At 40.4% G+C, this 22,618-nt stretch overlaps 1 protein-coding gene across 1 annotated transcript in view; it reads left to right on the top strand.

The window, feature by feature from the left end:
- The window catches only part of atxn7 (ataxin 7), a 44,462-nt gene that overhangs the window by 11,881 nt on the left and 9,963 nt on the right, over window positions 1–22,618 (top strand). Inside the window, exons 3-6 of the mRNA XM_084729474.1 lie at window positions 3,854–4,072; window positions 4,269–4,337; window positions 15,091–15,195; window positions 21,649–21,943. Of these exons, the coding sequence (XP_084585600.1) occupies window positions 3,862–4,072; window positions 4,269–4,337; window positions 15,091–15,195; window positions 21,649–21,943 (680 nt within the window). The 5' untranslated portion in view covers window positions 3,854–3,861. The remainder of the gene's footprint in view (window positions 1–3,853; window positions 4,073–4,268; window positions 4,338–15,090; window positions 15,196–21,648; window positions 21,944–22,618) is intronic.

The raw sequence follows: 22,618 nt of genomic DNA, 5'->3' as shown, positions 1-22,618 counted from the left end.
TGCTAATTTGCATAATTTGAAAAACAGTAAAATGACATAAACTTTTACAATTTTGACTCCATCAACACCAAATTTGGTACAGAGCTTTGGGGGATGACCAGACACATTTCTATTACAAATGAGCCAGATTGACCAAAAAACACGGCCGCCACGGACCAATGAATCTTCGCTGTGGGCGGAGCTTAGAATTGATTGGCCATAACTCCCACACCCTTTGACCTATCATCACCAAACTTGGTGGATAGGTCCACAATGAGACTTGGCAGCTGCCTACCAAAGCATTTTGAGCTCAGCCTATAGGGGGCGCTATAAATGAGCACATCTGTATCTCAAAGACCGTTGGATGGAATTTCACCAAATTTGGTATGCATGCTCTAGGGGTGGCTATTAACTAATATCTTGAGTGCCATGTTGATAGGTGCAAGTGGGCGTGGCCTATACGTCATTAACCGTCCGGAAGGACCTAGGGACATGAAACTTGGTACATGGACTATAAATGACATCCAAATATTGCTCAAAAAAATTGGTCCCAATCGGCCTCATGGGGGCGCTATAACATAGAGTTTAAGTTTGAAAGGCTCTTCCCGCCGCACCACAAGTGCTATTGACTTGAAATTTTACACACACGTCCTCCTGATTATCCTCTACAAAAAAGCCTCTTGCACCATGAGTGCCGCCCTTACAGAATTTTTGCTAATTTCAATAATGTTAAAAACAGTAAAATGACATAAACTTTTACAGTTTTGACTCCATCAACACCAAATTTGGTACACGGCTTTGGGGGATGACGAGACGCATTTCTATTATAAATGAGCCAGATTGGTCAAAAAACGCGGCCGCCACGGACCGATGAATCTTTGCTGTGGGCGGAGCTTAGAATCGATCGGCCATAACTCCAACACCCTTTGACCTATCGTCTCCAATCTTGGTGGGTAGGTCCACAATGAGACTTGGAAGCATACCCTAAAAAAGATTTTGAGCTCAGCCTATAGGGGGCGCCACCACCATTCCCAGATATTCCCGTTTTTTCCCAAACCGTTTTTCCCATTGAAAATGAATGAGGGGATCTTCAAAAATCACCTTTTTTCAAACGGTAACTACCGATTCATACTTTCAGCTAGAAACTCCATTCAAACTGGAAAATGTTCAGCAATTCCTTGACTTTTCACATGTGATTCAACTTTTCAATACCATTCAAACTTTCCAAAATATTCAGTGTTTTCTGAAACTTGGTTATAATGGAAGTGGATGAGAAAATCCTTCAAACTCACTCATCTTCACCCACGCTTCACAAACTCATACATTCACGTAGAAACTCCATTCCAACTCTGAAACGTTGACATCGCCGTCGACTTTCAGTGACCGATTCGTATTTTCCATATCTCTTTTAGTTTTTCTACACCAGCTGTTTAAAAATCATGAAATTTTCAGCCCTTCTCAGAATTTATAATGGGTGTGTATTGCGTGGAATGTTGCCACTTAGAGTGGGTGATGTCATCGCTAGAGTGCACAGCACCTGTGAAATCATCAAGAAATTTTCTCTTAAACTCGCTGGTGCGGCCGCATCGTTCACTCTACATACACAAATTGTACACCAAATTGTAGGAAAAGCCGTTCCGGTCGCAGAGGTGCGACCCCCGAAGAAAACGGATTGAGGGTTTTGGCTGCAGGCGGTCTGAAACGACAACAAGTCCGACCGCCTGCCCCATTCGCTCCCATGTTAAGGGAGAGCCCAAACTTCTGGAAGAAAGCAGACCCTTCCAGTTATGTCCATCGTGGCTCTGGCCTCATTTTTCACACCACAGAAATGAAATTTACACCTTTGCGATCCGCATCCCGTCCTCTCGCCGACGGTGTGCTTTTTGTAGCTGTAGCACTTACGGTTTTTCATTAAACAGTTGGAGTTTGAGAGGAACTTTTGGCTCAGTTTCTGCCTTTTCTCGTTGTATTTAAATATGACTGTGCCATTGCCGACCGGCGATTGGCTGAATCAACTCCAGCCGTTCGGCCAATCGTCTGTGTGTCACAGCACAGAGGAACTTTTGGCTCAGTTTCTGCCTTTTCTCGGTGTATTTAAATTTGACTGTGCCGTTGCCGACCGGCGATTGGCTGAATCGACTCCAGCCGTTCGGCCAATCGTCTGCATGTCACAGCACGGTCAAATTTGGAAAACAGAGAAGTGGCTTTGAGGTATACTTAAGTAAAGAGACGGTCTTCCTGTCTGAACTTTCACTTACCTTCATTTAGGTTAAATCATAATAGTACACTCACATCTGTGTCTTTATTTTACAGCCTCTCCCATACACAACCATTATTATCTCCACATTTCTCCCAAAATGATCATGATCGTGGAACTGTGATTGATTAAACATTAAAATACCTATTGAAACTTTGAAATACACATCGATAGGTACAATTTCAATGTATGTTTTGATGTTCAAATGGAGTCTCTGTGTGAAAGTATACCACAAATGTCATTAGCGTGTAGGCTGGCTGAAAAGCTGATTTCAAGAAATGTGTGACTTGGAAAGAGTTATGTGTTGCTTGGAGCTTTCGGGGACAGGGTGGGGAACGTCTTGCACTACGGCAGATGAGGGTCACGGTGGCTGGTTTGGGGCGGAACAGGTTAGAACCCGCAAATTGCCGCTTGCGGCTATATTTACTTTTATAGTTTCTTTAATATTTGCTTAAGCATGGTGGTTTAGTAAGCTTACGCTATATTGAGGAAAATGTCAAAATCAAAGTCCTTGTTTATTGATGAGCACACAACCGAATCAGTTGTTTTATTTATAACACCAATTTTACTCATCCTATGAGTAATTGATAGGATATTGAATTGACTTTTACAACTCAGGTTTTCAGAGTCCAAGATTGTGGGGCCTCTCCTCAGAGAAACTTTAGAAAATCAGGGTACATTCTGGGGCATGTAATTTATGGACACTGTACTTCCATGTGTTTTTCTGAGTGTTCTTGTTCTCCGAACTCTCATGCAAAAGAGATCTTAATCTCAATGAGACTGCCTAATGGGCTACATAAAAAGAGGTGCCAGGCTGGATTCAGCCTAAGGGCCTTGAGTTTGACATGTGCCACAGACACTTAACTAAGCAAATAAAGCATAATATTGCTATTCTAACTTCAGACAGCACCAAATACACAAAAAGCTCTGCTCAAAAGCATTTATACCTCATTATTTTGGGGGTGAACTGCCCCTTTAAGGGAATTACACACAATTGGGTCATTCTATGTGATCTCCTTTTGCTAACGTATGTTATATTTTTTTCATTTCCATTCAGAGTAAAGCTCCCCTCTTAGGATGTCCGATCTAAAATATAAGCAACTATGATGTACTTTGCAGGGAACACTGACAATTAAAAGCTGTTGAGCCAATTTTATAATTTTACAGTATGTACTGTAGGGCTATGTGTTGCTTCACTATTGTATATTATACCATACTTATTTAGAATAATAATGATGCTAAAAAGGAAATGACAACAACAACAATAATAATAATACATATTCTGTGTAACAAAAGCTCAAGCTTAATTAAGTTAAATATTAACCACCAAGCCAAATAGTAAAGCATCACATGTAAAAATAGATGAAAGCTTAAGCTAATTAGCCTACCCATATCCTTTCAGATAAACTGGTAGTCAAGTCAGTATATTTCATACGCTGTATAGGTTTTGTACTTGTTGCTTGTCAAGTGGCCACACACAGAGGGCTTTTTTTTTCCTCTTTTTGCTTTGGAGGGGCGGGTGCGGTGAAACAACACGCGTTTGGCCGTGTCAATCAGTGAGAAAGTCCGCCTATCCCGAGCGCGACCAACGCTGACTCTTGTGTTGTTACATTGTAGCGGAAAGAATGTCGGAAAGGGCCGAGGATGACGTCAGGGGGGAGCAGCGCCGAGCGGCCAGGCAGCAGCAGCTGAAGCAGCAGCAGCAGATCCAGCGGGGAGAAGGCTCCACAGCAATGGCGACTGTTGCGGAGCGGAGATCATTGCCTAGTCCAGAAATAATGCTGGGACAGCCTTGGAGCAACTGGGTCGACGCCGCCAAACTCCACGGCAACGACGGTGAGTTCCCCAGCGTCCCGAATGTGCGCCAGGAAGCGAGGTGGAGCGCGACAGTTGCCAGTCCTGTCCTGTTTTTTGGCCGATTGCATGCAGTTTTTGGTTGGAATATGAAGAAACGCTACTGATAGCAACAGCACGGGCAGGCAAGCAAGTGCAACTATTTATTTGTCTGTGTGTCGGATCGCCTCATTTTCAGGTGCTGAATCGGAGGAAAGTTTAAAAGACTTCGGGAAAAATCGAGAAGCCATGCGTTTGTGCAGAGAAGGTGAGTGTTTTTTCCTCTCTAGGGCCAAAGGTGTATTTTGGTTCTGGAGGTTTGCACACATACACACACAGATGGATTCAAACACTTTACACGCGTCGGTCGGCCAACATGTAAACCTACTGTAAATCATGTGAATCATGAATTTACTGGACATGCGGATATAATAAGTGAAACATGTCTTTTATTCGTGTGGTAGTTGACATTTACATCTGTCCCCCAATAACTTAACGGCTAACAACTTGGACTCGCTGTAGTTTGGTATAGATCCAAACATAGTAATAACTAAGGCTGCATGATATGGTAAAAAAAAGAAGTCATATTGCGATTATTTTGACAGAAAATGCGATATGATTCACGATCAGTGGGAATGATCATTTTTGCATCACAATTTCCATTTTCACTGAAGAAAACTATAAAAATCATGACAGTGTGACATTAGTTGGTCTGTTCCAAACAAACATGTTTTCTTACATATGGCGAACAAGATTTGTGGGCCAATGCATCTCAGTACACATTAAGTACTTCATTATAATGCTGTTTTGTCACAAATTCACTGTTATCAAAAAAACTGCAGCTTCTGCGATTTGGATATTGTACTTTGCCATATTGGGATTTCAGTAATATTTTGATTACTGTGCAGCCCTACTAATAACAATGTTGTATTCTGTTTGGAGGCTGCATTTAATGGATTTGAATTTTCAGCAGACACATTTCTGCCATTTTACATATGAAACCTCACACCATATTTCATGTCTCAATTTATCTTCAACAGTAATAAAATTACAACGATATGTCATCAGAGATCAAGGAAACCTGTTAAGTTGAAGTACTCTTTGACAACAGCACTACAGCTGCGATTTCGACCCTGATATTTCTATTCCAGGCTGGAATAGCTGTTTTTGTTTGCTTGTTTCACATTAATTTGGTTTAAATTAATGCAGAATGTTTGCCGAATGACTAAGTGCCAGTTTATGAGTCATAAGAAAGCACTAATAATCTTATAGAAACTATAGATGTTTATAATGGTTAAATTGAGCAATACGTTAACGGAGTCTGGCTGGTAGAAGGCCAGAAGTGACTAAATTCCAAGTCCAGAGTGTGTATTTTCAGAGCAGTGGACTTTTGTTTTCAGGATAACGTGCTTAGCTCTACATCGATGGGCAACTGACAGTTAAAACAAACAGCTGATCAACTTACGATGAAGGACTTGTCCTCACTTGTTATTCTAAATTTACAATGTTGCACCTGTCTTATTTTCGGTATCAATTATTTTCCAGATTGATCAATTAGTTGTTTGGTCGGTAAAATGTCAGAAAAGGGTGAAAAATATCAGTCAGTGTTTCCCAAAGCCCAAGATGTCATCCTCAAATGTCTTGTTTTGTCCACAACCCAAATATATTCAATTTGCTGTCACAGAGGACTAAAGCAAAGAAATTACACAAACATTCACATTTAAGAAGCCGAAATAAGAGAGTTTAGATTTTTTTCTTAAAAAAATATCCCCACTGATTAATTGATTGTCAAAGTTGTTGAGTTATTTGATAGTTCACAAGTAATTACTTTTGATTGATTATTTGTTGCAGCTCTTTTTACGTTTGAAACCATCCACCATATTTAAAGTGTCCCTTCATCTGAGGACAACAGCAAGGTCTGTTGCCCTAAGAATTTCAAGGTAGCAAAAATTGTGAGAGCTATTGAGTAGAAACTTGTGAACCTTCTCAAAAAGAGTGCCCCAAATAAAAAATGTTACTTAAAACAAACATGCACAGATGGATTCAAACACTTTACATGCGTCATTCGGCCAGCATGTAAACCTACTGTAAATCCTGTGCATCATGAATTCACTGGACAAGAGGATGTAATAAGTGAAACGTGTCTCTTATTCGTGTGGTAATGGAGATGCACATCTCTCCCTAAATAACTGAACAGCTACTTATTAGACACCCTGTAGTTGAGTATAGGTCCGATCATAGTAATAACAATGTCATATTCAGTTTGAAGGATGCATTTAATGGACTTAATTGTTCAGCATCCACGTTGCTATATAGTACATATGAACCTTCCACCATATTTCGTTTCTCCTCTTAAATAAAATCAAATAGCTTTTCTTATCTAAAAACAACAATAAGTTTTTTTGCCTTAAGAATTTTAAGGTAGCAAAAATTGTGAATTTTAATTGAGGAGACTTAGTGATTGCTCAAAACAAAACCCCAAATGAAAATGCAGCTGTTAAAACAAGGGTTGGGACTTTTTGCAAAAGCTCCTTGTTAGTCATAGATCTATTAAAATGATATGAAATTTCAACACGTCCTGTCCCTATTTAACACACTACTTCAACACATAATATGACCAACAGTAATGTTTTTGTTACCACACACATTCATGTAAATATTGGAAGCAAATTGATCAAAGTGCTAAATTTAAGACAACTTTTAAATGTCTTTTTGCAGTACTTGCCCACCAAGCAGCATGTCTCATACATTTCTGATTTATTCAGGCCTGACAAATGTAAACTCTGAAAGTCTGCCATCGTCATGGATTAAAAAAATCAACCAGACTACTCTGATAACAAAATGATAGGATGATTATGTCCCTGCTATTTTTCTCACTAAAGCTGAAACACACTGTAGGTTTCACTAATAGTGGTTTTGAAGGTGGTTGTTCATTCATTCTATAATTGGCACTAGGCAGTAAGAGGGAGAGATACAGTCATGACAGAATAAAGAGAAATGACATCATCTGACATATGTGATAAAACCCACAGTGTCAGAAGCAAACATCATCTGGCTTCTGAGCCCACAGAGTGATGTTTCAGAGCAGTTTGTGCTTCAATTTTATTTTTGGAAACACCTCGATTAGCGTTAGCTGATTTGTCCCGCTGGCAGGCCTGGATTTAGAAAGAGCCTCACCACAAAGGTAAATTGTTGTAACAAGAAAAGGACATTTAATTTGGAATCAGCAATTGTGCACTATTTTTCCAGTCTCACCAAGCTTCAAGAGTGAGTTAACAGGATGAGTTGAATACTAACCTGTTTATTTAATTGAGAATAAATGAATGAATGATGAATCAGCTTTGTTGCTACAGTGATGTTGTAACTGTAGTTTGAAATTTTGCTCATTTAATGAAAGATTTGATGCTTCACTAATGTTGTGTGCTGTCTTAAGTACACAGTAGAAGAGATGGTATGTTTATTTGGCAATTTATGCATTTCAGCAACATACCCACTGCTACTTCTAATCACTTTAGAGATTTTTTTATTTCTTGCTCAAAGACATGTGGGCAGGGCATGCCAAACTGAACTTGCTGTTATAGGACAGTCATCACAGCTACTAGGACACCAAGCTTAAGATGCGTCCTTTTCTTTGAGTTCTGTTTTGGAGCTAAGTTTAGAGAGAAACTAAATGTATTCTCTGTTGTTTTCTGCTCTGAAATTCTATTTGTGGGAATAATTTGGCAGAGAAAAATGGCACTAATTAAGCAAAAACCATGAGGATCATCTCCAGATACTCAACACCATCATTAATTCTACAGCCAACAACAAAGAGATCACTGTGGTGTGAATAATTGTCACAGAATTTGACAGTTTTCTGACTTAAGTGACTACTAATATAGAACACCTTTGGACACTGATTTGTCCAACATTTTGGAAGCACATGTGTTAGAATGGATTTGGTTCTCATTAATGCTGTGTAATAATGTATCTGCACCACACGGCATCTGTCTGAAGTTACATCTCAACTAGAGGGGCACTCAAGAGAGCAGGCCTCTGCCAAGACCAGTACTCCTGTCTTCTATGATAAACAAATCTGCCAGTGCAACCACTCTATATGTTTGGATGTATGTCCAAAGATATCAGATTTACCGTAAGTCAACATATGGTTGTGCCTAGTTTAAGCCTCGTGACAGTCTGTGCACTTCTACATTTGAAATATTTCACACCCTTACCATACATTTGTGACAACCATAAATCAGTTAACTATCATGTGCATACAGTATGTACAGATATCAAATGGTTAGACTGAAATAACATCATGAACATGGGTGCTTGTTATCAAAAACAGTTGCTATGAAAAACTTTTCACAATGAAGATTATTTTTACTTCAGTGAAATTTGCGTATTAAAGAAAACCTTATGACAAACGAGTGTGATTAAGCAATTTAATTTTTACACACAACGTCGTAAAATAATTGCACTATATGTCACATAGTGTAGAAATCAGAAAACATATCACTTTCTACTTCGTGCTGGAGTTATTGTGACCTTCTGTATGTTGTGTATGTGTGCAGATGTGCTGGTGGTGACCCCAACACTCGGTCAAACACACAGAGAAGATAGAGAAGCTAGTGCAAACATAAAATATTTTATTTGCAGATCTGGATGATTCATGTAGGTCAGATATTCAAGTTGAAAATCCAGAATTCCAAACAAATCTGAAAAATCATGTCCCTGACTTCTGATTTCTTACATACCGGCTACATTTGTTTCTATAGTGATGTTTGAGGTGCCTGTAATGTTTTGTTGTATGTTTAGTCACGGCACACCATTCACTTTAATTGCAATGGGTTCTAGCTTGTGCCACAAATTCAGTTCATTTGATAATGGATTGGCTCCAAAAATTAATGGATTCTTCCTTGGCCCATGCTACATCCTTTCACCAAGTTACATGAAAATCGGGCCAGTAAGGTTGCCAATAGCAACAATGCTTTAATATCACATGCTTAAAAACAACAACAACAACAGCAGCAAACTAACATTTTATGATATTGAAAGTACCAAAGCAGTAAGTTATGTAAATGCTCTTTCAGGGCCTCAGGTCAGTCTTTGTTGTCCTGCCTGAAATTTGGCTTGCTCCATCGCAAAACCAGATAGTGTTCTGTGACTGTGTGTGTACCAGCACTGTTTGCATGTTGTTAATTTAAATATCTCTTTTTGAGTGCCTAGGCTTGTTTTTTCTTTTTGTTGTGGTATTGAATGAGGTATGTAGCATTGTTTTTTTTTATACCAGTATTGTATCAAAGTTTATTTCTGGTATTGTAACAGCACTATGGGCCAGTAGTTTTTATGTAATCCATCTGACAGACAAACAGCACAAAAAACAAAACCTCCTTGGCAGAGGTAAGGAGCCGTGACCATCAGGAGAGATGGCACATTTCTCTTTGATCACGTGATTTTGGCTCACAGTTATGATTCCATCAAAGCATGTCCAGCTTTTGTTTTTGTTTTTTTCCCCCCTCTCCATGCGTTGCTGTGAAGTAAAGGGTTAATTGCGGGCTACTTGACACAGCACTTACCTAGAATTGCATTTGCATTGGTCAACAATGTGGTCTGTGTGCATACCCTAAGACCATCGCACAGTGTTAGAAACAAACATCCTCAAAGCTCCAAGCAAAGTAGAGATTTCATGTTTCATCCAGAATGTTTAAAACAATGTGGGATACATTACATTGCATTGACCCAGGTGGTTGCTAAATTTGTGCTGAAGAAATGCAGTTTGAAAGTGGATGAGATTATTGTATCTCCAGGTCAAGCAGAAGGCAGAGTGATCAATCAAGATTCAAGGCTTTGAGGTCAGTTGACATAAAACTGGTTTGAAGCATGTCTCTATCATGTGGTGGCGTCTGTCAGTGACTGTTGTTTGTGTCATGGGGCTGATCAACACATGCTGCTAGTGGCAGAAGTGTGTGTTCATACTAGAATGTTATTCTGTGTGTGTGTGTGTGTGTGTGAGTGGGTCTAGTAGGGGTATTACAAGTGGATGACTACACCTCTCTGCCATGAGTCACCACCAGATTCCTCCTGTGGTATAACTGCCATTCTGACACACTGATGATTAACACAGTGTAAAAAATGTATGGCAATTAATGACTGATAAATTCACTCACCGTCATCAGTCTCGTTTTTTCTGAATTTTTCAGTGGCACTGTCACTTTCAGGGAAGCTGGGAAATGTAGTGCCAGTGTCAGCCACAGGTCAGATTCAGCCAGCGTGTGTGCTGCTCAGAGGCAGCCAGAGCTGCTACTATTCCACCTAGATCATTCATCACTGCCACGGATGAGGATGCTGAAATTAACTGGACTCTCATTCTTTTCCTCTGTCTCGTGCTCACAGGCTCTGTTCCTCCTCCTCCTCCTCCAGCTCAGGTCCTCTGCTCACTCTCTCTTTGTCTCGCAGAGGCCTCGGCCCGCTTCTCTGCTCCGTTTCTCGTTGTGTTTTTCTCTGTCTCGCTCCTTTCTTGGCTTTGTTCGGTTGTTCTGTCTCTCCTTTCTACTCCGCCATGACTTCCTTTCTCCCTCTCTCCCTATCCTTTTCATCTCTTACTTGCAAAAGAAGAAAATGGAGATTAAGCATAGGGCAGACACAGTGGCGTTAGACCACATTTCAAGTCAGCCCATTTCAGCGGTACGGTTCAGTCGATGCCAGGGCGTTGAATGCAGAGTGGCAAGGCGATCTAGCCGGGCTGCTTTTATTGTTGAACAACCCGTTTGGAGAATGCTCCAAGTGAACAACAGCAGCAGTTTGGGAATGAGTCCTGTTTGACCTTGCTATTGATCCAACAAGGAAATGTGGTTGGCCTGTTTCAATAAAGGATCTTAGAGAAGGTGGAGTTTTAATGGAGAATACATGGGAAGTTATTGATTTAGCAAATATGTGTGCTCTCTCATTATAACTTCAATTTCCTAGATCATAGAGAGAATTGGAGCAAGACAGACATGTAGAACCCCAAAGGGTACCCAGGACTTCAAGGCCAGCTTCCAAGTACTACTTAAATGGCTCTCGCTTTTGCAAGTACCAACCAGTGAGCACTGCTCTCCACTAGGTCTGAGATGGTATGGATTTTTTTTTCTTAGCGTGGTGACAAAGCAACATGATCCCACAGCATTGCAGTTTACTGCAACTGCTTTGTTAATTATCTTTAGTGGACTTAATTGTAACATACTGTCAGAAGTACAGCAAAGCTCAAGAATAGGTCAGTGTGTGGTGTGTGTGGCATGCAGGTGAGAGAAATCGAGCAGTGAGACAGATGGTGATGCTCATAGCAGAGCGTAAGGCTACAGATTTAAGGCTGTACAAGCTATGGTGTGTCAGTTAATAAATGCTGCAGCTTCTCAACACCAAGAAAAGTCATGTCTGATATTTTCCAATTAGACAAGTGAAGCTGGTTTGCCCCGAAGTAAGTTTAGCAGGAAAGACTAACGTTAAGTTAATGATAACATTAGTGTTGGACATTTACAACATTGGCTCTGGTGTGATCATATCCCTTTTGACAGGCTTTTTGACAGGCTTTTTAGATCCATGTGCAGATCTCAACTTGAGAATGACCCTTCAAAATAAAATTTTCAGCAATAACGATAATGAGCTCAGCCCAGCAATATGTATCACATGGCCGCGGTAATGTGGTTATCATCACCCTACTCTCCACATTACATTTCTGCACTTGTTCTCTTTGCTTATTTGCACAAGCAGGGGTCTGAAAACTCTGCAGTGTGCTACCCTACTCAGGTTGTATATCATTTACATGCCTTTGTCCATTAAGTGAAGACATTTGCCTTTTCTCTGTGGCAGACCCCAGCCGCTGTGAAATCTTTTTTGCTCCACTGCTGCTGAAGGAGACACTTAGCAGAGTGGCTTCAGACAATTGACACGCATTAAGTAGCATCAGGCTTGTCAATTCATCCACACAAGACTGCCAGTGACCTCCCTGAGAGAGAACCTGCCAGGTAGGCCCTTTTTATATGGGCTTTGCTTAATGGCCCTCATCCCTTCCAGACTCGGCCAGTGGTGTTTGGAGAACCCTTGACGGCCCTGTTGGAGTACATATTGGAGAGGGGCTCCACTTCTCTCCTCTTGTATGCAGTCTTCTGCTCATCTCATCATAACGCCCCAGGCAATCTCTTAATTAGCCTCCTTAATTAGGTGGTTTCTGGTTTTCTGCGCCAGGGTAAATTTTGATCACATTCTGGTAAGGAGTGGAGCGGCACTTCCCTCTGATTTTCCTCAGAGTGGCTTGTGAAGCGTGAGGCCTGGAGAGGCTGGTGCTGCAGACATGCCATTTGTGTACCTTGACATTTGTGCTTCTTGTGCTTTTTAGGATTGTGTGTCTGAAAGTTGCACTGCCTCAGTGGGAATATAGGGACATTCCCCAGACAGAAAAAAGAAGCGTTTAAATCAGACAGTTCTTGCAGTTTCTCTTCATTTTAGTTAAGTTTACTACAGTACTCCATAATGTCTTCTTGTGTTAAGCATGAGCTGGCTCATTTTTTTTTAGTTTCAGATGAGTCCTGACTCATAAGAACATGACCAGCATTACTGGATTGGAATATTTAAATGTGAGGGATTTCTGTACATCTCACCGTGACATGCAACTTTCAGTAACTCTCTGTTTTGATCGTAGGTTTATAAATAATTTTAATTTCATGTATTTTCTCAATTAATTAGTTATTCGTTTGGTCTATAAAATAACTGAAAAATAGTCATTACAGTTTACTAATGTCCAAGGTGATTACTTTAAATTGCTTTTTTTTTTTCCAGCCAAAACCCAAAGATAATCAATTATTATTATCAGTTATTCAGTAAATCAATTATTGAGATTGAGAGTTTTTTAATCTTAAACTTGGAGAAATGATTTCAGGGAGTATCACTACTTTCTGAACATTTTCAGTGCATTTAACAAAACCATGATAATACTAATAATGCAATCTTTTTTTGTCACTATAATCATGATGAAGGTTTTGTACCATTACATCTTTTAACACAGTTATACACAGTACAGTATACGCTGAAATATAGTCTCTGCATTTGATTCATCCTAAGTACATCGGGAGCAGTGGGCAGCCACTGTGCAGAGCCTGTGGACAAACTCCAGTTCTAAACCAAGGGCACTGACAGGAGAAATTAACCTAGCGTACATGTTTTTGAACAGCAGCAAATCTTCATAATTGATAAGCTAGAAATTAAACAATGATCAAAAGTTGCAGGTTGTTTTTCTTTTGTTTCACTAGTTTTGTAACTATATTTGACTGATTTGATTTTTAAAAATCTTTTCAGTCATTTAAATTAAAGCGATTAAAATAGGGAGCATGAAAGCAATGTGAAAAGTTGCCCAGTAGAGGAACAACACAGGAAGCATAAACGGAAAACAATAAAGAACATTAGTCTTGAGTGAGAGTTCCTACTTCATTCAAAGTCACAAATCATAAACACTCATACATCTTGTACGCATTGTGTTTGCTGAGATCTTGAAAGAGACGTTCATTCTCTGACAGCAGGTAACCTTTGGATTTCTGGCTCGGCCCTTTTCCTGTTTCTTATCAATTGGACAAGTTCTCTGTGATGAAATGGGGACTAGTACATGGGAGTGATCAGAATTAGCATGTGCAGACTTTGCTAGTCAGATTGCCTTGAGTGAGCTGTTCAGTTTTTTAATATTCTTCAGTGTTTCCCCTAGATTGCATGCCTTGGAGGGGCGGATGCCCCCCCCCCCCCTCCCCAAAGCAAATTATAATCTTAAATTTATCACAGGTTTCTTTGCTTGCATGTCAGTGGACACTCACTGAAAAAGATTTAGCTGTTACGTTATAGGAACCACTTCATATGAACTACTCTTCACATCGACATAAATTTGATCCACTGCACAGCATGTATTCAAAAAGAAAATATGTTTGTTTTAAAGCTGGTTCACTGATTCTTCAGAACAGTAGTGAAGAACACCATGAGCATATGCGAGTTGGTTTTCATTAAAACAAGATAATGAATCACTACATGTAGAACAGTAAGTGCAAAACAGTATCACTGATCTGTTTTAGTTCAGCTAAAAATCCAAAGCATGTTGGCGTGTTGTTCACTCCTGAGCCAATTTGTAACCTGTGCTGGCCTAACACTGTCATTTACCTGTCTCTCCTCTGCTCCATTCTGTGTGTGAGCACACACACTGTGAAGTCACGAGTAATAACCACTCAACACTGAGGCCTGAGTCACAGACAGAGCTGCTCCGCTGAGCTGAGCAGAACTGTGTGTAGAAGTGAAGACAACAGATATTGCCAAAGTGATGGTAAACATCACGATCAATTCTATGACGACCGCAAGCCCAGTTTCCCAGTTACACCATTGAAAATGCTCAAAGTCATTTTGGGGATTTTATGCGCTAGAAGAAATGTGACGTCTTTTAAATCAGGCACCCTTTCTTATTTTAGACTCTGCTGCCACACAGAGATGTGCTGCAGAGTAAAACACAGTGTGCATCTGTCTCATCTTTTCACTGCAAATCTCTATAAAGATTTTTGGGATTTGTTACTTTAAAAAGTAACAGCAACAATAAAACTGCATTTCTCATTATGATGGTTTCATTTAGTTCCTGGATCACATGCTAGTTGATCAGCGGGGAGCGATCTGCATGGATCAGCAATGATCTGTTCCACCCCTAGTAAATAGCCTAGCATAAATAGAATATTATTTCCTTTGGGTGGTGGGGATGGGCCAAGGCAGTGGTATATTTGGGTGTTTTTTAATAGGGTATATGTGTTTTCATGTGTGTTGTGCAGAACAATAGTCGGAATTTCACTCAGGACATGACAAACTTTTCTTCTCGGTGTCATGCACAACAAATCTCAAGATATCACAGTGTTGTGACAAAAAAATGAGAAATGTTTTGATGTAGATTGTGTGTGCTGCCAACTGGAGCACCAGGTGAATGTAGCACTATTTTGTTTGCCTTGACTTATGCCCTGTGTGGTTACTTCTTCCCCTCTGTACAGACATGCCCATATTCGGCCAGTGTCCCGCACAGGACGATTTCTACCTGGTGATGTGTAACCACTGTGGTCAGGTAGTCAAGCCCCAAGCCTTCCAAGCACATTACGGTAAGTGTCATGCAAGCACACACATACACAAATGTGTATGCATATAGTCAAAGTCAGATTTGGGCTGCAGCTAACAATTATTTTCATCATCAATCAATCTGTCAACCATTTTCTCAATCAATTGATTAGTTCTCTCATCTGTAAAATGTAGGAAATGGTGAAAAATGTTAAGTGTTTCTAAAAGACCTCAAATGTCATATTTTGTCTACAACCCAAAGACATTCATATTTTGAATAACATATATTAAATATTCACATTTGAGAAGCTGAAATGAGAGAATTTTGATAGTTTAGTAGTTAGTTTGTTAGTTAGACTCCAAATGATTAAGCAATTTTCAAAACAGTTGCAATTAATTTAGTAGTTGACAACTTTTTAATCAACCAACTTATCATTTCAGCTCTAAACATGATGCAGAGTTAGTTTTGTGAGTTTCTGACCTATAGACCCCATACAAGAAGGTGGAACAGTAGATCAGTGACACATATAACAATGTAGTTTCCACCTATAGGCACCATATACCACTTCAAGATATGCTGATACTTCTCACATTAACACGGTTTGTGGTATTGTTTTCTTCCTCCACCTTTGTATTCCCCCACCACTTTTCCCTCTCCACACAGTAACCTGAGAGAGGGACGCCACAGACTTTGATTTATTTATTTATTTAACTCACTGTCTCACTTGTGTGTGTTTACAATTCCCCTGTTAATATTTGATGTGGCTCTCTGGGTCTTTGCAGTAATGTACTTTTTTAGCAAGCACATATCAGATTTCTGGCTCTGTTAATACTTGAGGGGGTATGTGTATGTATGTGCGTTTCAGTGCACAGATTTCCGCCACATAGCGGTTAAGCTGTATCTCTGACTAGAGCGCTTAAGTAACTGGATGTATTATAGATCTGTGAATATAGTGACTGCATCACTGTGGCTCTTGTTAAACTTGACAGTGTTCACGACAAGTTCACAAACGCCCACAGTCACTGAAAGAAATAAGCTGTCTGTTCACTCCCAAACTCATTTCCTTGAAATGTTAAGGAAGGCTGCATGTTAGGGTGACACCTACCATGTCCTGTTATGTAAGGCTGTTTAAAGAAAGAATTTATGTTAGTCTGTCAAGTTAAAATTAGTCTGTGTGTGGAATCTGATGGCTTTAATCTGGCTTATATTAACATCAAGGTTTTTTTGTCCTGTTTTACGCTCGGCATCTGGAATCTCTATCATTCTCCTCTTATAATTTGGCTCTTTTGTGTCCCAAATGTGTATTGAATTGTAGTCAATGAATTCTTTTCACTGGCAGTCCTTCCCCATGAAGTGTGACAGCAATTACAGTTGTCAAGGTCAGCCACAAGAGGGAGGTATAAGAGCACATGGCTCCTGGAGGAGCTGTCTTCACTACCATGTCAACAACACTCAAAGAAGGGACTCCTCCCACACTGTTAAACAATATAGATACACGCTTGTCCAAACCAGACTATTGCTTACTTACTAAGGCATCTGGTTGAATTGTCATACCTGCTTGGGGATTTTTAATGAGAAGTAGACAAACTCTGGAGGGAACTACAGTGTTCATGAAGTAAAACAGCACTGACAACATCCCAGCAGGTGGCTGCAGTACATCTTTACCAGGGTGGTACTGTGAATGAAGACTGTCCTCAGTCTTATATATGGAGTAAAACCATGTACAATCAAGTGGTTTTTGCCGTCATTTGTCTATTCAGTCGTACATTCATTTTTTATATTTTGTGAGCACAGTGTCTGTAATGTGTTAAACTGATCTGACTCTTTCTCTCCCCATACCAATTTCTATTCCTAGGCCTGGGGCATCTACCAGTACAGAGTACCAATCTGATACCTTGTGTATAATGAAAAACAAAACAGTAATATGGTCCAGAGATAGATTTGGCAGCCAGCCCATGCATGTAAATGACAGCAGAAACACTAAATCTATCTAGCATGTGATGATAAAATTGTGCTGTGGATCAGTCACGCTTGGCCGATATCTGATCTTCTAGGGCTGGGCAACATATCAACATCGTGATGGGAGACTCAATATCGTCTTAGATTTTGGATACTGTTATATTGTGATATGGCATATGTGTCGTCTTTTGCTGGATTTAAAGGCTGTATCACAGTAAAGTGATGTAATTTTCTGAACTTACCAGACTGTTGTAGCTGTTGTATTATTATTATTATTATTATCATTATTATTATTATTATTATTATTATTATTATTATTATTATTATTATTATTATTATTATGTTATTATTATTATAGTATTGCTTTTATCCACATACGCCCGGGCCATGCTGACTGCGTGAGCAGTGCATGTGTATGGCGAAATCTTTTGCTTTTCACTTCGGTACACATGCGAACAGGCCATGCGTATTCTAGAGATTTGGTGTCTCACCTTTTTTCTGCATGATGCGTGAAGTGCTTCTCTGCAAAAGTAGAAAGTGAAAATGACTTGTTGATAATCATATTGTCATCATACCTGCAACATGACACCTTTTACTCAGTTACAGAATATTGTCACAGACATGAAGAAATCAGGTGCAGCGCAGTATTTTTCTAGCGTGCCCTTTTTTTCTTTGTCTTTCTCTCTCCTTCCCTCCCTCCCTCTTTCTCTCTGAATGAGGGGGGGGATCACATTGCTTTCTGGTCACAATTTGTTTCTTCTCTTCAAAACTTTTTCTTCAAACTCAGTGTAGAAAGATAACACTGACTGTGTGGACACCACAGGCATATGAGCCGCAGCAGTTCAGTGAGGTAGCCGTAAAGCACAGGTACACCAGTGTGGCCTGAACGTTAGTCATTATATCCACATGACCGATGATTGTTTATCTAAAATCTTATTGTGTTTATATTTTGTGAAAGCACCAGTAGTCATCCCTCCAGGATTGATACATGTGGATATCAAGGTATTTGTTCAAAAATATTTTGATATTTTGCTTTTGTCCATATCACCCAGCCGCACAATCCACTTGATAAGGTCTCCATCAGTACTGATTTCAACTCAGTTGATCAGATTGATGAATCTCCAATAACTAAAATTGCCCACCATCACCTGTATGCTACTGAATTCTTGTAGTGAGTAAATTATGCAGATTGCTAAATGAGAAGCTAATGTTGCCTCCCTTGACTTCCATTGAAGCAGGAGTTGTAAGCACTGCAAAAAAGGTTGCAACTAATAATTACTTTAATTGTTGATCAATCTGACTTTTTAAAAAATAAATCAATGAATCCTGTAGTTTATAAAAATGTCAGAAATTAGCAGAAATTGCTAATCATGGATTTCCAGAGCCTAATGTGATGTCTTCAAATGTGTTATTTCTGTTGTGAACAACAGCCCAAGATTTTTCACAGTGATATAAAACCGTGAAAAGCAGCAAATCCTCACATTTGAGAAGCTGAAGCCAGAGAATACTTATGTTGATTGACTAATTGTCTCAGCTCGACACCGGCACAGTCCAAATCCAAGTGAAATTCCCTGGTTATGCTTCTATATGTGGCCATGCAGAGTAGAGGTGCTCTTGCTGTGGTTTTTCCTCCCGGCTTCCTCCCTCTGATGTCATTGAAGGAAGACCCCATGTAGTGCTAACATGGGGCAAAGGCACTGATCTCAGCACCATCGAGATGGTCTCAATATGATTTTAGTGTGCTTCTTTGAGTCCATCTGTCTCCCGTTAGGTGTGTGTGCTTCTCGGCTGAGGCTGATCCCAGCAGGGGTGACGCTCACCGCAGAACGGGAAGCTGCCGCTTTATGCATTCATTTATGAACTCAGTGAACAAAGACGTTCACGCACCACCTCGACTGAGCAAACACACACAAACACACAGTTTTGGTTCATGCACCTTAAACTCAGATAGCTTAGATAGCATTAAACATAGTGTTTTTTTTAACTGCAGGTTATAATTGTCATACAAATAGTGCACAGAGGCCGGGCCACGCTACGCCTTGAACATGGAGCTTGTGGAGATGGTATTAAGGCCATCACATTTGTATATTTGTGTTTTTCTCTCACTCCCACAGCCAGGGATTCCCCTTTACACTGAGCCAAGTGTCTGACAGTGTGAAATAGGATATTTAGGCTCCTCCTATTCCTTGTGTCTGTTTTTTTTTGTCCCCCCCTCACCCACACCCCCACATTTGTCTTGACTCCTCTTTTATTCTTTTTCCATTGCCGCTGGTGTTGGCTCTCTTTTCTCAGCGTAAGTGCTGTTAGTTTCACGCTGGGGTTTCCTGGTGTGAATTTGTGTGCGGGGTGTGCTGTTGACTGACTGGGACAGGACAAGACAGAAGGAGGGGGAATGAGGAAGGGAGGGAAAGAAAAGCTTCTAAGAAGAGGGAGGGAGGATATCTGGAGTGTGTTGTGAATGGGTGTGTAGAGAGAGGCCCTTAGGTGAGAAGAGGGCACTCTTAAAAGCATTTTTTCTGTCTTAAAAGGGAAATTGGAAGAAAGCTGTGCAGTTTGAAGGTGTGTGGGGTTTTTTGTGTGTGTTGGAGGCTGAGGGAGTGGCAGCCCCATGCGCACATGTGTGTTAGTATCTCTTCCACTGTTTCTGCAGCAACAAGCTTGTTTGCAGATCACCTGCTGAGACTGAGCTTTGGCCCACGGCCCAGTTCCCAGCTACACCAAGGAGTTAGCCCAGTAAAAGGTTAGCTAACCAGGCCCCCACCTCATGGCAGTAGCTAGCTGCCGACACAGACACTTTCTGTCAAAACCTGTTAGTGCTCCTGAAGCTGTATCCTCTTACATTCATCATGTTTGCTGGTGTTTTTTTTCCCTCCTCGTTCTTTGGCTGCTTTGCTCATGCGCCAAAGTGTTGACAACACAAGGGTCACCTTAACCTTCAGTCTCCTCAGCTCATCACCAAACCCTCTCTCTCTCTCTCTCTCTCTCTCTCTCTCTCTCTCTCTCTCTCTCTCTCTCTCTCTCTCTCTCTCTCGATCCCTCTCGATCTCTCTCGATCTCTCTCGATCTCTCTCGATCTCTGGACTTGGTCAGAGTCTGTGTCGAGCACTGGTCACTGGAACATACAAACACTTTTTAACCTCTTTAACAGGCATTGTAAATGCATGGTTGGCATCTTTCATTACCACATTTCTGTTATAAAAACAGACTAGATTGACTAGAATACCTAATGCCAATTATTTTCTTCTCAGTAGAAATATCTTGAAAAGAAAAGTGAAAGCTGAGAAAAAAGGAAGTTGATGGGTGTGAAGCTTCTCTTCAGATATGGCCTCAAGTGTGACTCTTAAAGTAGAAATAAGAAGAAAAATCTTATCAGATTTCGTGATCTAGACCCCCAATGGTGATATTTTTGTTGAATTTGCATTAATGTGACAACAACATTAATCTGTATTATACCTGTAAAAAAGTGTGTAACCACCCAGTTCAGTTGCCTGTTTCAGGAAAATTGAACCTGAACCGTTACATAATGATAAATCCAAGACTGAAAGCTGTTATATTTGTCATTAGCATGGTTGTCAGCCATCCACCAGTCAAAGCCTAGCTTCCTGACTTGTCCACCAATCAGAGGCCGTATGAGAATTTGTGCAGCAGATAAATAGTGTAAAAATAAATAAATAAATGTAACAAAATGTGAGAATAGTGTAATAAAATGTGTAGATTCTCCTCTTCACATTTGAGTAGTATTGTGAACTAATGTAACTAATTTTAGTGTAGAACCAATACAAGATTAAAGACAAGTGGAAGTAAACTGTGAATTTAAAAAAAAAAGCCTAATTAACTCTAGATTCTCTGAAATGAGTCTGTGTTGTAATGAAATGAGTCTGTGTTGTGGAACAGCAGTGGAAATGTCAATGAAATTATTTTGAGTGTGCTATTTCATTGTTGTACACTGTTACTAAAAATAGCAAAAGATGAGAGCCTCCTTTGAAAACTCAAACCCTTCTGTGCTTATTGTGGGTGCACACACAAGAGACCAGTGTTTGATGATGTTTGGAAACCATGCCATACTTAAATTTTCCTCAGAGGAAGAGATATTTAGTTTTGGATGCAAGTACTTAGTGATAAACATTTTCTTCTTTCTTCTATTTTTGTCTTTCCATCCACAACTCCCTATCACCCTAACCTTTTCTGCTGTCATACAGCCTTTTATCAGTTTGCACAGTAGCTGTTCTAAGAAGCTCAGGCAGGAAATGAAGCTCTTGACCTGCTGGCCGCTTCTATTTCAGGCTGAGTTGGCATGAATCACAAATGCTGCTTATTTGTTGTCGAGGTAACCCGCTCACTTCTGTCAGAGGAAGATTTCTATGCTCCCACGTGTCTTGCCTTTTCTCCTGACTCATGGGCCAATTATTGTCACATTTACCCACATAGGTTAGCATGTTATAGTGTTTGATTAAAGCTTTTTGACGCTTAATTATAATCATCTAATTGAATTAACTGCTCTGTTTTAATGTCAGCCTGTTTTATGCTGTTGCCCCAGAGAGAAGACACAGTTCGGCCAGCAAACCAGCCTCCACCTCGTCCTTCCCTGTGTCGGGCAGGAACCGGAGCAGCAGCAGCGGACTTGGGCCTGGGGTGGGCTCAGGGTCTGTAGCTGGAGTGGGGAATGTAGGCATCCTTGGCCGACCTTCCACCCCTGGATCCAGCTTATCCTCCTCTTCAACGTCCTCCTCCTCCTCCACTCCTAAAGTCCCCAAACCAGCCAAAGAGAAGCTGCCAGGCATCCAGCGAAGACCCCCCTTTGCACCCTTCAGAATGATCCAGCCGGACAAGATGTAAGTTTCACCCTGTCACATTTGGACTAGTAGTTCTATTTATCCATCTAGATTTTTGTGGTGCGAGTTGCAGAGTTATGGAGATACCAGCCATAGAGATTTCTATCTTCTCTCCCATATGGTGGGACTAAAATGCAAGCACTGTTTTGCTCTAGGAACCAACATAGGATAATTCACAGACCTTGTTGCACACAGTTTTGAGACAGTGATTTAGAATTTATCAAATGTATTTTTTGGTTCTCTGCAGTACATATCTCCAAAACAAAACAACTCACACTGAAACAGTATAGATGGATAAATAGCACCACAGGCCAAAGAAAAAAAATATTTTGGGGTTAACTTTCCTTTTAATATTAAGTATGTGCTGGTACTGATCAGATACTTTTATTTACATAAATGTACATGTACACCGATCAGGCATAATATTATGTACACTGACAGGTGAAGTGAATAATACTGATTATCTCTTCATCGTGTTAGTGGGTGGGATATATTTGGCAGCAAGTGGGGAGCGAAGGCTGACCTGTGTGGTCCGATCCAACAGATGAGCTACTGTTGTTGAAGAAGTTATGGTTCAATAGTTATGGTTCTGATAGAAAGGTGTCAGAATACACAGTGCATGGCAGTTTGTTACGTATGGGGCTGCATAGCCGTAGACCAGTCAGGGTGTCCATG

Source organism: Lutjanus erythropterus, chromosome 2, assembly GCF_056507025.1.
Source record: "Lutjanus erythropterus isolate fLutEry1 chromosome 2, fLutEry1.hap2, whole genome shotgun sequence".
Classification (NCBI taxonomy): Eukaryota; Metazoa; Chordata; class Actinopteri; order Lutjaniformes; family Lutjanidae; genus Lutjanus; species Lutjanus erythropterus.
The sequence above is the reverse complement of the archived record's forward strand: the minus strand, read 5'-3'. Positions and strand labels throughout refer to the sequence as shown.